This window comes from Mustela erminea, chromosome 5 (assembly GCF_009829155.1).
Source record: "Mustela erminea isolate mMusErm1 chromosome 5, mMusErm1.Pri, whole genome shotgun sequence".
Lineage (NCBI taxonomy): Eukaryota > Metazoa > Chordata > Mammalia > Carnivora > Mustelidae > Mustela > Mustela erminea.
Window position 1 is genome coordinate 145,781,505 of NC_045618.1, and position 13,879 is coordinate 145,795,383.

At 62.3% G+C, this 13,879-nt stretch overlaps 1 protein-coding gene across 1 annotated transcript; it reads left to right on the forward strand.

Moving 5' to 3' along the window:
- The first annotated feature begins 217 nt into the window (after window positions 1-217).
- LOC116590241 lies at window positions 218-2,582 on the forward strand. Its single transcript, XM_032341832.1, is given in 6 exon segments — window positions 218-221; window positions 381-475; window positions 955-1,231; window positions 1,438-1,476; window positions 1,479-1,879; window positions 2,123-2,582. Coding segments are annotated over 6 exon segments (1,098 nt in total). The 3' UTR covers window positions 2,405-2,582.
- The last annotated feature ends 11,297 nt before the right edge of the window (window positions 2,583-13,879 follow it).

The following is a 13,879-nucleotide window of genomic DNA, read 5'->3' on the forward strand; positions in this document are numbered from 1 at the left end:
CATCTTCGCCGCAGCAGGTATGGGCAGCACGGATCACGCCGGCCACGCGGCACATGTCGGTGGAGACCCCCACTGCCCACGGAGGGACACGCTCGGGGCTCCAGGGGCCCCTGCCCCCCACCGCGCCCCCACTCTTCAGGGGGCCACGTGTGTCTTGGGGCTGCTGGGCAGCCGGGCCGGGTTCACGGTGGTGGCTCTGTAGAGCCCTGGTGCGAGAATGGGTGAGTCTGTGTGACTGAAACGGGGCCGGGGACGAGAAACCGGGAGCCGCCCGAGTCCGAGACGGACAGGCGGGGTCTAAGGGCGAGACCTCTGCTTGCTCAGCTGGGGTTCCCCACCAGAGGTTCCTCTCTCTGCCCCCTCTGTGGATGCCCTGGCAGGCTTTGGGGCCCCTGGAGAGGGTGACACCCCTGCCCGGAGTGGCGGGGGGCTGCTGTCTTGTGAGGGCTTGGAAAGCACAGGTGCTCGGAACTCGGTGAATTGCCATCTGTCCCTTTTTATGAAATGCTTCTCGAAATGCCTGCGGATGACCCTCCGGAGGGACAGAGGCAGAAAAATAGCAATTAAAGTCTTGTCATCTGACTCGCTTGGGCCGTTAAGCTGTTCAACCTTGCAGAAAGGGTTGGTGAGCGTTTGTCGGGTGGAGGCGGCACTGGCTGCGCGGCGCTTGTGTGAATCAAGGCCTAACGACACGCTCCCGCCCCCGGGGCTCGCGGCTCCCAGGGTTGCTAGCGGCTGGGGCGGGCGCGGGCCCACTATGGCCCCGGACGCGGGGACAGAGAACAGCCCACGGGTGGTCACTAGGGCTCAAAGCCAGGAAGCTGCAGTCACGTCTGGGAAGGCCACTCCCTGGGCCTTCTGCTTGGACAAACACGGGCGCATGCAGGTCGGTGTTGCCGTGGCTCTCGGGCCACGCCAGGCGGCCACCGTGGGGCCCACGGGTCCTGAGATCAGGTCCCGGCTCCCGTGGGAGGCGAAGCCAGCTGCGGGCTTCGTGTGCCCGCTAGTCCCCGGGCGGCCGGGGCAGACCCGCATCGTCCGGTGTTCCAGGTGAGGAAGGAAATCGGGAAGCGGACGCCTGCCTGGCGCCCCCCCGCCCTGCCCCCTGCAGCCCGGGAGCCAGACCTTGTCCTCACGGGCATCCTTGTGTTACGGCGTCTCGGGAGAAAGATGCTTGAAGGGCGCAGAGCCGCACCCCTCTGCGAGAGGCGCCTCGACTTCCGCACACGGGGCTCGTCTCCGTTCTTTGCCTTAACGCTGCAGGGCCCCACGACGGCGCCGACGTGCGTTTGGCCGCAGCCACGGCACGGTGACAGGAGCCGCGGGTGTGCGGGGCCGGCAGGGGAGCGGGCTGGGGCGGGCCGGGGTCTGGCTGCCGCGCGGGCGGTGATGGACAGGCAGCGCTCCGCCGCGCTCAGAAGTGCCGTCTTGTTCCAGCGCCGTCGGAGCAGCCCCAGGAACTTCGGAGCCGGCCACGGCCTGGGAGAGGGAGCCCGTCTCTGGGTTTCCCTCCGCCGCAGCTGCAGCTTTTAAACCACCTGAGGCCGGAGGGGAGACAGGGTGGCCGAGCTTCCCGGGTTTGTCAAGGTTTTCCAGCCTGGTAACCCAGCCAGCCGGCTGTCCCGTGCACCTGTCCGTCCGTCCACCTGTCCGTCCGTCCGTCCACTCTGCAGCAGGTCTCCCATGGGGGTGCGCGAAGCTGAGGCCCGTCAGACCAGACACTGCCCGGGGGGAGCCCTCGACTGGGGAACAACAGGCACCGTCCGTGACGAGGTGGCTGCTATGGGGCCTGTCCTCGGGCTCTCCGTGCGGCACATCGGGGCCCCCAGACCGGGTGAAGGAGCCACGGCTGACCAGCCGGGAAGCGGAGGGGCTGAGGGCTTGTGTCCGGCTGTCTGTCCTGGGAGCGGTGACCCCTGACCTCCGTCCTGAGGCCATGCCACCTGCCCCTCCCCTGGCTTGCACCCTAACTGCGCGGTATGGGGATGTGCAGTTCAGAGCACACGAAACCCTCCCCTGGGCCACGTCTGCCCTGGGGGGACAGCAGGTGGAGGAGGAACTAGTAGGATAACAAGCCGGTGTGTTCTGCCCTCACGCCGGGCACTGGCCCATCTGCTTCCAGAACGCAGAAACCTGGAGGGAGACAGGCCTGCAGGACCTCCTGCCACGGGTCAGGAGACAAAAACCGCCCAGGGCACACGGCAAGGGACACATCGTGGCCATCAGCTGCTTCTGTCCCTGGCACGGCCTGGGGCATGGAGAGGACCCTTGCGTCCTGGCCCATCAATGTCCAAAACAAACCACGAGGAACACGTCCCCAGTCGTTATATGTCCAGGGAACAGCCACGACCTGACCAGCCGCCCAGGATGGCCCCTACCCCCCAGCTATGCCCCCACGATCTGATTTACGGTCAGAAGGGCTGTGTCTGAGTCACGGCCGGTTTCGGTTTGGGATTCTGCAAGATTCTCTCTGCACCCCAGCCTGCCACTCATTTACACCACTGGAGTGTGAATTCCATGAATAAATTGTATTATCTCGGGGCCCGCGGGATGACAAAAACACGAAAGCTGCTCCATCCTGAACCGCCTGTCTCTCCTCATTAACACGGCCAGGGCCAGGGGAGCAGGCCCTCCTGGGAGGCTCATTTAGATTTTAATTAAACTGGCTTTCCCAAACAATTTGCAATAAATTAGCGACAACCAGGCTTGCCACGTCCAAGCACAGGCAACCCAGGCTCTGAGGATGCTTGCCGGCCCATACCTGGGGTCCCCTGCACGCCAGGATCGGGCTCGGGCGGCCTCCCGCCAGCCCTGGCCTGGGTTCAGGCCTCCTGTACTGCGCCGGGGGAGGGGCTGCCAGCAGCCACGTCAGAGCAGAGGCCAGCAGACCCCCACGCAGCCCCTGGCATCTCGTGCCCGGCCCCCACCCAGCCACCCGTGCCACCTCTCGGGCCGCAGGAGGACCGAGGCGGCGGGAGCGGTGCGGACCTCCCCCTCCACTCACGCCGGCAGCAGTGCTCCCGGGACCCTGCTCCGAGGGGTCACCCCCGGGTAGCGGGTCACTCAGGCACTGCGTCTGCAGAGCTGTGGTTGGGCCTGGTGTCCTCGGCCCTGGCTGGATTTGCCGGGGCACCTGTGCCACCCTCCAGAAGGCCATGTGGGCCTGGGCTATGGCCCATGCCCGGGAGGTTTGTGGGAAGAAGGGGCCCTGGCGGGGTTCAGGGTGCACAGGTGTGGCCGTGGTCCCTGCAGCACTTTGCAGCCTTTCTCCAGAAAGCTCTGGATGAGCGGACACCTTACCCGGAAAGGGATGCTCAGGCCAGCGGTCAGATGCCTATGGGGGTCTCCCCCGGGATGGGCCAGCTGGGGCACTGGGGCCCCAGGATGCAGGCACCCTGCAGACTCGGCCTCCTGGTGGGAGGAGGGGCGAGGGTTGGGGTCGTCTTCCCTTCTGTGCATCCCGGCTGCCGCTTCCGCACCGCGTGGCCTGGTGACTTACTTCAGACCCCACCGGCCCTCCTCTAAAGGGGCTGGAGCACAGCAGCCTCGTGGCAGGGGCACCACGTCGGCACATGGGAGACTCACACCGCGTCGGCTCACGGGAGACTCAACACACGGCAGCTGGGGCAGAGCTGCGGCTTCTGGAAATGTCTGGGAGGCCTTGAGTCTGCCTCCAACAAGAGGTTGGGTTCCCAGGGGCGGCACTTCTGCGGCTGCGTCTGCGTGAGTGAGTTGGGGACGGGCGCCCGGGACGCCCACATGAATAAGGCTACAGCGGGCTTCCCACAGGAGGCTCATCGCATGGCCTAGAAAAAACACAGCCTGATCCAGGTCCCGCACGACCTTGGGGGCCGTCACAACACTCTGCTCTCCACATGGGGTCCCCATCAGGGCGGTCACGGGGGCAATACCTGTGGGGCTTTGCTCGCAAGCCTTCGGGCCTGCTGGGCCCACAGAAGCCTCCGGCAGGCACTCCTCATGGGGAGGGCAGCTGCACTGTGCACCCCACACTCGGAGGAACACCCCCAGGGCTCCCGGGCCGATGACGTGGGAGTACTGTTCTGGACAAGCACCTCTTTGTACCCGGCGGGCTGTTCTTGCCTGTTTTGTGGCTGCGCCAGGTGCTGAGGGAAAGGGGGCGGCCTGTCAGCTGACACATGTCTGTCTGTGCCTGGGGGGCGGGGGGAGGTGCTGGCATCTGTCCACCGTTAGAGCGACTTCCTGGAACCATCCGGAAGGTTTAAGAGCAACCGGAGATGACCCAAATGTGCAGCGGCCAGAGAGCACCAGGGAAAGACACGGGCCTGCCGGGGCGGCAGGGGGATGGGCCAGGTCCCGGGCCACAGGGGACTGCCCGTCACCTGCAGACAGACATGCCTGAGCAGGGCCATCTTCCTGGGCATGTGACCAAGCAGGCGCCCCGGGTCCTGCTCTCAGACAGGAGACAGCAGCTCAAAATTCTTGATAGTTTTATCCCCAGGTTTGAGTTTTCCTAGCGTAGTTCGATAGGACAATGGAGAAGGTACCGGGGGGCTTGGATCCTGATCCCGGCCTCATGCAGGGTCCCCCCGGCCCCCGTCTCTGGGATGGTTCCCCCCAGTGGTGGCCCCAGGCCTGCCCACACCTGGCAGCTGGGGCCTGTTGGGAGTGGGAGGTCCGTGTCCCACTGTCATCCAAGTTCCCTGTTGGGTCCCCCGGCTGCTGTGGAGGGGGAGGGGGTCACAGTCTAAAGGGGAAAGTGAGCAAAGTTTCTTGCCGACAGGAGCTCTGAGGAGCCGGGTCAGGTCCTAGGACAGAGTGGATGGACCCAGGCAGGACAGGGCTCAGGACGGCCTCTGTGAGCCAGTGACATCGTGAGAGGCCCACAGGCAGAGAACATTCTAGGCAGCACAAGTAGCCGTGCAGTCCCTGGGGTGTTGAGGGGTTCCTGAGCAAAGAGTAGGCTCCCTTCTGGGTGTGGGAGGAAGCTGGGGTGAGTGGGAAACACTGTGCTCCTCGATAAGGACTAGGAGGTTGGGGGTGCACCTTGGACCATGGGGCACGCTGGGAATGCAGCCCAGGAGGGGGCCTTGGGATGCCCCTAGGCCTTGGAGGAGTTCTGGGGTGCAACCCAGTCCATGAGGGCTGTGGGGGTGCAACTTGGGCCATGGGATTCTCTAGGGGTAACGTCTGGGCGGTGGGAGAACTCTAGGGGTACAGTCGAGTCATGGGGAGCCCTCGGGGTACAACCTGGACCAGAGCCGGATCTGAGTAAGGTCCACCTCAGTTCTGATGTTCTGATCCCCTGAACAAGGTGACCTTCACCAGGCCCTTCCTCCGTAACGTCCACACCAGAAGCTTCAGCTGGGGGGTCTGGGTGAGCAGGCAGGAGCTGCTGTGGGGAGAGGCGGGGCCAGGGGGCGTGGCCCCGGGAGGCGTGGCCCCGGGAGGCGTGGCCCCGGGAGGCGTGGCCCCGGGAGGCGTGGCTCCGGGAGGCGTGGCTCCGGGAGGCGTGGCTCCGGGAGGCGTGGCTCCGGGAGGCGGGTTGGGGTCTCAGGTACACCCCTCCAACCTCACAGCCAGCTTGGTTGACCTACAAGGCCTGTGACAGCCCCCAGCTGGCCTGGCCTGGTTTTCCACATTGCTGGACTGGCCTTTGGCGGGCGCTCTGCTGGGCATCAGTGGGAGCCCCCGGGCTGGAAGTCTGCTTCTGGGCCCAGGAGCTGCGCCCTCAGACCTGCTCCCGTGCCCTGAGCAACTCCTGCCCCAGGTACCAGCAAGCCAGGTTCCAGCCACAGGAGGTGGGGCTTCGGTGCCACGGCGAGCCTCACGCAGCCTCGAGGCGCGGCTGTCCACATACAGGCGAGGGGTGGAGACCAAGGCTGGGCACGGGCTCTTGACCCAGCCCCCGGCTGTCGAGAGCCCGAGCACACAGTGTGACCTCAGCCTCTGGGCAGCCGGGCTAATAGCACATCCAGGGCCAAGTGCCCTTACCAAACTCAGACCCCTCCTTCCCAGAGGTGTGCGGAGGGTCTTCAGGGACCCCCCTCTCACAAGCACCCCTCCGTGGCCTCCCTCTCCGTGGCCTCCTGGAGATCTCTTCCCACCCCTCCCCGCCCCTCTCAGCTCAGCCCTGCTGGGGATTCTCGGTGGGCTCTTGGGGCCCTCCCACCCCCTCCAGCTCTGGGGTGCGCCTTCGGACCTCCAGGTCCTGGCGGCATCACCCATCTCACAGCCGTTGCTCCCGCAGGGGAGGGGGCCTGGGACTCCGCTGTCTGCGCTCCTGACAGCAAAGGGGAAGGACAGTCCCTCAGGTCACAGGAGAGCTGGGTCACAGGTAGCTTTAGTCCCATGTGTCAGACCCTCCACAGCCAGAGGCCGGTCCTCTGACCAGCCAGGGCTTTCCCCTCATGCCTGGCCAGGTGAGAAAGGGTTACCCCTGCAAACAGGGCAAGCGGATGACCCTGGAGGGTCCCTGGAATTACTGGCCTCTGAAATTTTCTGGCAAATTCTGCATCCCAGATTCCCTCCCGTGACTCCAGGAAATGGTGCGTAGGCTAAAATGATTAATAAAAGTCACTGCCCCACAAGACAAAGCTAATTTAAAAGCTTGCTTGTTCCTAGTGGGAAAAATGGGACTAACGTCTAACATATCTGCGAATTAGCTGGAAACAACCTGCCAACGAAGTCCCCAGAGTCAGCGGCGCAGGGAGCATGTGCAGGCTTTAGGCTCTGCGATTTTCAAGCCCAAAGTGGCTCAGCATTGTCCCATCGGGGTGGGTCCCCCCAACCCCCGACCGGCCAAGGGCACACGGGTCACTGCTGTTGTCTAGGCAGGTCATGACGTCTCTGGGGGTCTGGAGAGAGTGGAGGAGATAAGTAGGTCTGGAGAACCACACGGAAGTTTCCAGCATATCACACTACTTAAATGTTCCCCCGTTTTCCATCTCTCCTCTCAAATGTGGGTTCTTACGAACCCTGCATCAGAGACAACTCTGCTGGGCTGTGGCCTTTCCTAGCAAAGCCCAGATGAGCTGTTCATGCCTCCTAAATATGCTTTTTGTTCCACCAATGCCCAGGGAGCTCCTGTTCGTGCCGGGCTCCCTTCCGGGCCCAGGGAGTGCAGCGGCCAACTGCAGACAGGCTGTGCTCAAGGGGGCCGGGGAGGGGGGGGTGATGTTCTGGGGAGCAGGGGGAGGGGCCCGGCAACAGGCTCCAATCCGACAGAGTAGAGCAGTGTGAAGGGGAGGAGCGAATGGCAGAGCGTGGAACGGACGGGAACGGTGTTGACACACGCGATGCGGGAGAGGGAAACAAGGCGAGGGCGCGGAGCCGTGGCCACGGGAGCGGCTCCAGATCCCAGAAGCTCTCTCGGGCGGTGACAGATGAACGAACACTGAAGGGAAGGAGCAGCCTATGAAAGGGCAGATAGAGAAGGACACGGCTGGGGCAAACGGCAAGTGCAAAGACCCTGGGGTGGTAGGAGTTCAGCACGTTTGGAGCACGAGACCCATGGGGCTGGCACGGTGAGCGGAGGCCGCTACGTGGTGCTCTCGGAGGCGTGGGCAGGGCCTGGTCTGCAGGGTCTGCTGCGCGGCGAGGGATGAGGGCTGAATCCCACTGAGAGGCCCGCTCTGGCGGCTGAGGGCGGAGTGGACAACAGGATTGGGACTGCAGCCCAGTGAGGGCACTACGGAGGTCGCCAGGGGTGGGGCTGGGCCTGGGGACAACGGTGGGGCTGGTGAGCCGTGGCGAGATCCTGGAACAGGGCGTACCTGAGGAGTGAGCCGGTGTCCTGGCGGAGGGGGTCAGAGATGGTCTTTACGCTGACCGAGACACGGCGCTGTCGGTGGCGACCGCAGGTGTGGATGTCTTGGGCGTGGGGAAGAATGTGACTTTGGAAGGGAGGAGGCTGAGGGGAGCGCGGCTGGGCCGCACGGGGGCTCCTGTGGCCTCGCATGGTGTCTGCCGGGGTCACCAACACCCACGTCCCAGCTCGGACCTCCCTCCTACCCCGCGCTTCTCCGACGCTCCGCTCAGGGAACGTCCTAATTCCGGCGTGGCCCGCCGCTCGTCGGTCTGAAACCACCTCCACGGGGGGTTGCACAAATGTCCCCACGGTACATCTGACTCGGGGGCGGCACTCATCCAAGCCGCGTGGCCTCCACGGGCAGGGCCATCCCGCAGCCCTCACTCGCCCTGCCGCTTTCCTTCGTGCTGCTTTTCTGCGTTAAAGACAAAGGCATGTTCGCCCCGTATCTGCTCGCTTACGGCCGGCCGTCCCTCCCGCCGCCTGGGTCGCCGCGGAGCAGGCCCGGACTTGTCTGCACCCGCGTTGCATCCCCGAGCCTGGGAGCGCTCCGTGGCCACCTGTCCTCGGTGGTGCCTTAACATGGGCTGAATGAAATGAGGACTGGGTGAGCGTGTTCGTCCCTTTGGGCTGTTCCCCAAAATATCCCAGATGAGGGCCCGAAGTGACAGCATGTGTTTCTCACAGTTCTGGAGGCTGGACGTCCAGGAGGAAGGTGCTGGCCGATCGGGTGTCTGGGCATCTCTCCCTGGCTTGCCCATGGTCCCTTGCACTGTCATTGGGTGGCGCAGAGAGCACTCCGGAGTGTCCCCCTCTCCTTAGCAGGGCGCCAGGCCCACCAGGCCCACCCCTAATCCTGCCTCACCCAACCACCTCCCGCGGGCCCTCCAGCCAGTCCCCCCCGCAGAGGGCTGGGGCCTTGACGAGTGGGTGGGCGGCGTTCAGTGCACAGCGGCAAGCCGACTCGTTGCCGTGGAGCCCTGAGGAGGCCACACGTGTCTGAGCGGTCGGTGCCACGGAAGCATCCAGATGGAGACAGTTCAGTGTTTGTATTTCTTCTGTGGCTCTTTTGTTCCAGCAAACAAAATGAGACGAAACACAAAACCAGACAAACACAAGGGGTCCGTTCATTGTTAAAGTGACCTTTCAATAAAGTTGTCTCCCTTTTCGTCCCTGAAGATGAGAAACAGAGGCGGGAGTTCTATCCCCCCGGAGAGCAGGACGCGGGGCAGCTCCCAGCCGGCCCGGGTCATCAGGCTGGAGGTGTGGATGGAGCCCCCTGGGCTGGGGGCTTTGGCCCCAAGCGACTGGCCTCATTTCTGCAAATGGCTGGTTCAGGAGAAAGGAGCCAAAGGGCCTGTTAAAAACCCTGCTAGGAAAAGGAGGGATGGCCAGGAGAGCCGGTGTCCCGGGCTCTAGGGCACAGACTCTGCCCCAGGGAGGCCAACACTTGGTTTTGCTGTTTAAATCAGGACCTTAAAGAGCTAAATGAAAACATGTCTTCTATGAGACAAAAGCCAGAGCAGGCTTGAAGACGCGTCGGACCAGGGGAGATGAAGCATGGGCTCAAGCAAAGAGGCAGGAGAACAAAACCGAGGCACCCAAGCGGGGGTCAGCCCAAGCCAGCCGGAGGGGAACCAGGTGCCGGCAGCGGGACACAAAAACAGAAAGAGACAGAGTCAAACAGATTAAGGAAAAGGGACAGAAGAGAAAACAGGGAAATAACACACGTAATTCGTGGCTCCCCGAAGACCACAGAATGCACAGAAAAGCAAAAATTCGAGGCGCCTGGGGGCTCCCTCGGTTACCCAGTTGCCTTCACGATCCCCGGGTCCCTGGATCCAGCCGGGCCATGGGGCTCCCCGCGTAGCAGCCGGGGTCTGGTTCTCCTCTGCCCGCCGCTCCCCTGGCCTGTGCCCCCTCCGTCTCCCTGACAAATAAACAAATAAAACCTTTTTAAAAAATGAACAATTTGAGTAATTCCCAAGGGCTAACCCTTGGAAAGGGCGGCTGTAGGAGGGAGGCGGGACCCCTGCTCAGCCGGGCGCGGAGTGGGGGTGGGGCAGGCCCCAGCGGGAGCCACGCGGGCGCAGCGAGGCCCAGAGGGCGGCGGGCCCTCAGCTGGCCGGGGTCTGCTGCTGCCCCTGCGGCCGCGGGTGACCGCCTCGCCAGGCCCACGCCCACTCCGGAAGAGAGGAGGAGCCAGGAATCCCGTCCCAGAATAAGATTTCACAACCGCGCCTCGAATCCAGCCAACACAGGCGTTTCTGAAACTGTTCCCGAGCGGAGGGACCCAGGGACAGACCCCTGGTGGCAGTCGGCGGGGAGGCCACGGAGCCGAGGGGCGCGTCCCCCGGAAGCTCAGCGCAGGGGCCCAGCCGCGGGGTGGGGGCTCAGACGCGCCGCCTGCCCCACGTGCCGGCCCCGCCCCGCCTGGTCTCTTTAACCCTGCGCGGCCTTTGCTCCTTCTTTGCCGACCGGAGTCCCAGACCTGGGCCTGGGGCGCGGAGCTCCGCGAGCTGAACCCGAGCTGGTACCGCTGACCACCCCAGCGCCCGGGGCTCCTTCGCGCTCCGGCAAGGCCGGACGTGCTCCCTGCCCGCCGCCCGCCTCACCCCCACCCCCGGGAGTCGTTTCTTAAGAAATCACTTGCGCGCGTCCTTGGCTCGGGGCCTGCTCTGAAGCCCCTGGTCCCAAGGGACGTCTAGGACAGGGCTAGGCCCCGGGCCCGGAAGACCATCGCGTGGCTGGAGGGGTGCGCGCACGGCCGCGGCGCCTGGGCTGGGAACACGGAGCACAGACACCCAGCCCCGCCAGGCGGTGACCCACGCCCCAGCTGCTCCTGCCCATCACGGGTGCAAGGCCGCCTCCGGCTCGGGGCAACCGCTCAGGCCCCGCTCAGGCCCGCAGTGCAGGGCCGGTCTGCGCTGCTTCCCACCTACAGCTGTGGAAGGACCAGGTTCCTTATCTAGAGAACGAGGCGGGAGGTAATCAGCCCTCGGGACCACGAGGACACAGCGTGTGTGGCTGCGGGAGGACCGGCTCTGAGGCCCGGTCAGCCTCTGCGTCACTCAGGCGCGGACCCAGAGCAAGCTGTCGCAGACCTCCGCGACTGCCAGCGGCCAGCAGGGTCGTTCTCTCCCGAGAGCAGTGAGGTGACGTAGATTTACTAAAATCAGTCTGTTCACACTCTCGGTTGGGCCCTGAGCCTCTTCGAGCCACCAGCCTGCCAACAAACTAACCGTAGGCAAATGAGGACACGTCCCCCTTAGGGGCGCTCAGTCACTGGGCATTTGCAGGATCGGAGAGGATGGAATGGTGTCCTTATTTATTGATGAAGAGAGGGGTGTGGGAGAAGTGACTTGCCCAAGGTCCAGAGTTCTGACATGGCTGAGCCAAGATGCACACCCACGCGCATGCCCCCTGCTTGCCCTGGGAAGACTCGGCCTGCTGGGGTCTGTCGGCTGGCCCCGAGCTGTGGGAACCGCAGGGAGGGAGGCAGCTCAGCATGATGGGGGGTCAGGGATGGAGATGGGGCTGTGCTCCTTGGGTCTGTGGTTCTGCACAGGGTGAGGGGGACCCGGGAAAGACAGCCACAAAGCAGCTTGGAGGTTCTGGTGCAGGGACTCAGCACCGGGTGGGCGGGGACCCAAGACACCCACCCGACTGCAGCTGGGCAAGGACTTGGGCCATGTTTAAAAATCGAGTCCCGTCACAGATTAGGCGCGGGGCCTGGTGCCCCGGAGTGTGGTTTAAAGCAAATACACCCAGGCCGGCGTCTACAAGGGCAGATGCCCCAAAACAACACGGGAGTGATTCTCGCTGCCTGGAGAATACTTGAGAGCACCCAGCCGTTAAGGAGACAGAGGTCATCGTGGGTTAATAAGGATGTTATACCCAAGAAGCCAGAACGACCTTGAGCCTTGGTGGTGCAACATCCAACCTCGGAATGTAGGAAGGGACAGGGGCAAGACTGAGTGTGTTGGAATCTTCTGCTCAGTAGCCTTCAGGTGCGCCGGGCCAAGCCCCCAAATGAATAAGGACACGGAGGCTGTGGCTCGTGGAGTTAGTGAAGGACCCACACGTGCGCTCCATGCTGTGGGGACGGAGTCTCGAAACGCCGCTCCCTGGTCCAAAAGTCAGAGGAACACCAAAGACGCATGAATCACCACGGCGTCCCATTCACTAGGGAAATACAATTTTTTAAGAAGTGAGATGTTGTTCAACTGCCAGATTAGCGAGATTAAAGGTATTTTGAATAACAATTGCGGTGAGAAAGGGCAGAACAACAACCATCTTTGGAGAGCGGTGTAGGGGTGTAGGCTGTGATACCCATCACAGAGACTGGTTTCCCTGTGTGGCCACCTGATGTGGTCTAATCAGGGAGAGGGGAGCGGAAGGGACAGGTGTCGCCTCCCTGCAGAAGCCCCAAGAGCCAACACGCTGTCCACAGTGCTGGCCTTGCCTCTGCCACCATGACTAATGGTGACCCAGGGAGAGGGCCCTGCACCCTCCTGGCTCCCACAGGGAGAGGCGCATGGAGTAGAAATGAGCCAGGCCCAGTGCATAAGAAGAACGCAGAGGAATGAGCCCTCACTGGCACGACCACTGAGATCTGGGGGCCATTTGCTAGCATGGCACAGCCCAGCCCTTCATGACGGATCGAGGGGACAATTTGGTAATAATTCTTACTCAAGTGTTAAATGTCATGAAGCGTGGCTCAGCAAATCCACTTCTTAGCAATTACCTTTAAAAATAACCAACGCAATTCTCTTTCTGAGCAATCGACTAACATTTCAGGCCGGGAGCAAATGGAAAAGCTGGGTGCAGTACAAAAGCCGTCTGGTTAAAGCTATCGGCCACTCTGGAGCAGCAGGGAGGAGAGGGGCTAGAGTCCCAGAGAGGGAACCACCCCCACGAGGGGGCCTCAGGGTCTGACTGTGTTTCGCCTGCCCTTTGCTGTCCCTCCTGGGCCGGACGCTGAGGGTAGAGGCTCAGTCCAAGCAGAAGAACAGTGCGGGGGCAGGGATCAGGCACATTCAGATTCGGGACCTCAACACGCGGCCAGCAAGACATTTGTCAAGTTCTAAAGCTGCCTGGTGTGGAAAGCCGAAATCTGTGTTTGAAAACTCTGAAAAATAGAGCAGAATGTCTGCTCTATTTCTGAAGACTATCCCCTGCGGCAGGCCCCTGGGAGCCCACCAGGCCCACGTTTGACGTGTCTGAAGGGGCTGCCCCCCGAGATAGGGGAGCCTGCCAATGGTCAAAACCGCAGCCCAGCCCTGACTGTGCGCAGTTCCCTGTGCCCGGCAGTCCCTCCCCACTCTCTGCAGAGAAGGGGCGAACAAATTCTGGTGGCAGGCACTCTGTGTACCTTCTACAGATTTCCTTTACACGAGATATCCAGCAGCCAGCTAACTAACTAACCAGCCAAAAAGCTACCAGGCACGCCAAGAAACGCATGACTGAAAACCAAGAAGGAAAAATGGGAACAGAAGCAGAGGTGGCAGGAACGTTGGGATCTGCAGATAAGGACTTTAAAACCCCTGTGGTACATGTGTTCAAGAAAACAGAGGATTGCATCGAAGACGTGGAATACAGGAAAAGACCTAAAAGGAATTCCAAAACTGGGAAACATAATGTCTGGAATTGAGAAGCCAGGAGGTAGATTTAACGGCATTTCAAACACAGCAGGACTCTGGGTTAAAGAACTGAGTGAGGGGCGCCTGGGTGGCTCAGTGGGTTAAAGCTTTTGCCTTTGGCTCAGGTCATGATCCCAGGGTCCTGGGATCGCGCCCCGCATCAGGCTCCCTGCTCAGTGGCGAGCCTGCTTCCTACCCCACCCCCTCCTGCTTCTCTGCCTATTGTGATCTGTCAAATAAATAAATAAAAATCTTAAAAAAAAAAAATAAAGAACTGAGTGAGAGGTGAATTAGAGCCGTCCAAAATGAAGCAGACAGCCGTGGCCAGCAGGAAAGAGGCACTCGGTGAAAACACCCGTCCTGGGTGCAGGTGCAGCCCGGGAAGGAGGAGCAGTGATGGAGAACTTTCTGAAGCTGATGGCAGGTGTCCACCTGCAGATCTTGGAAA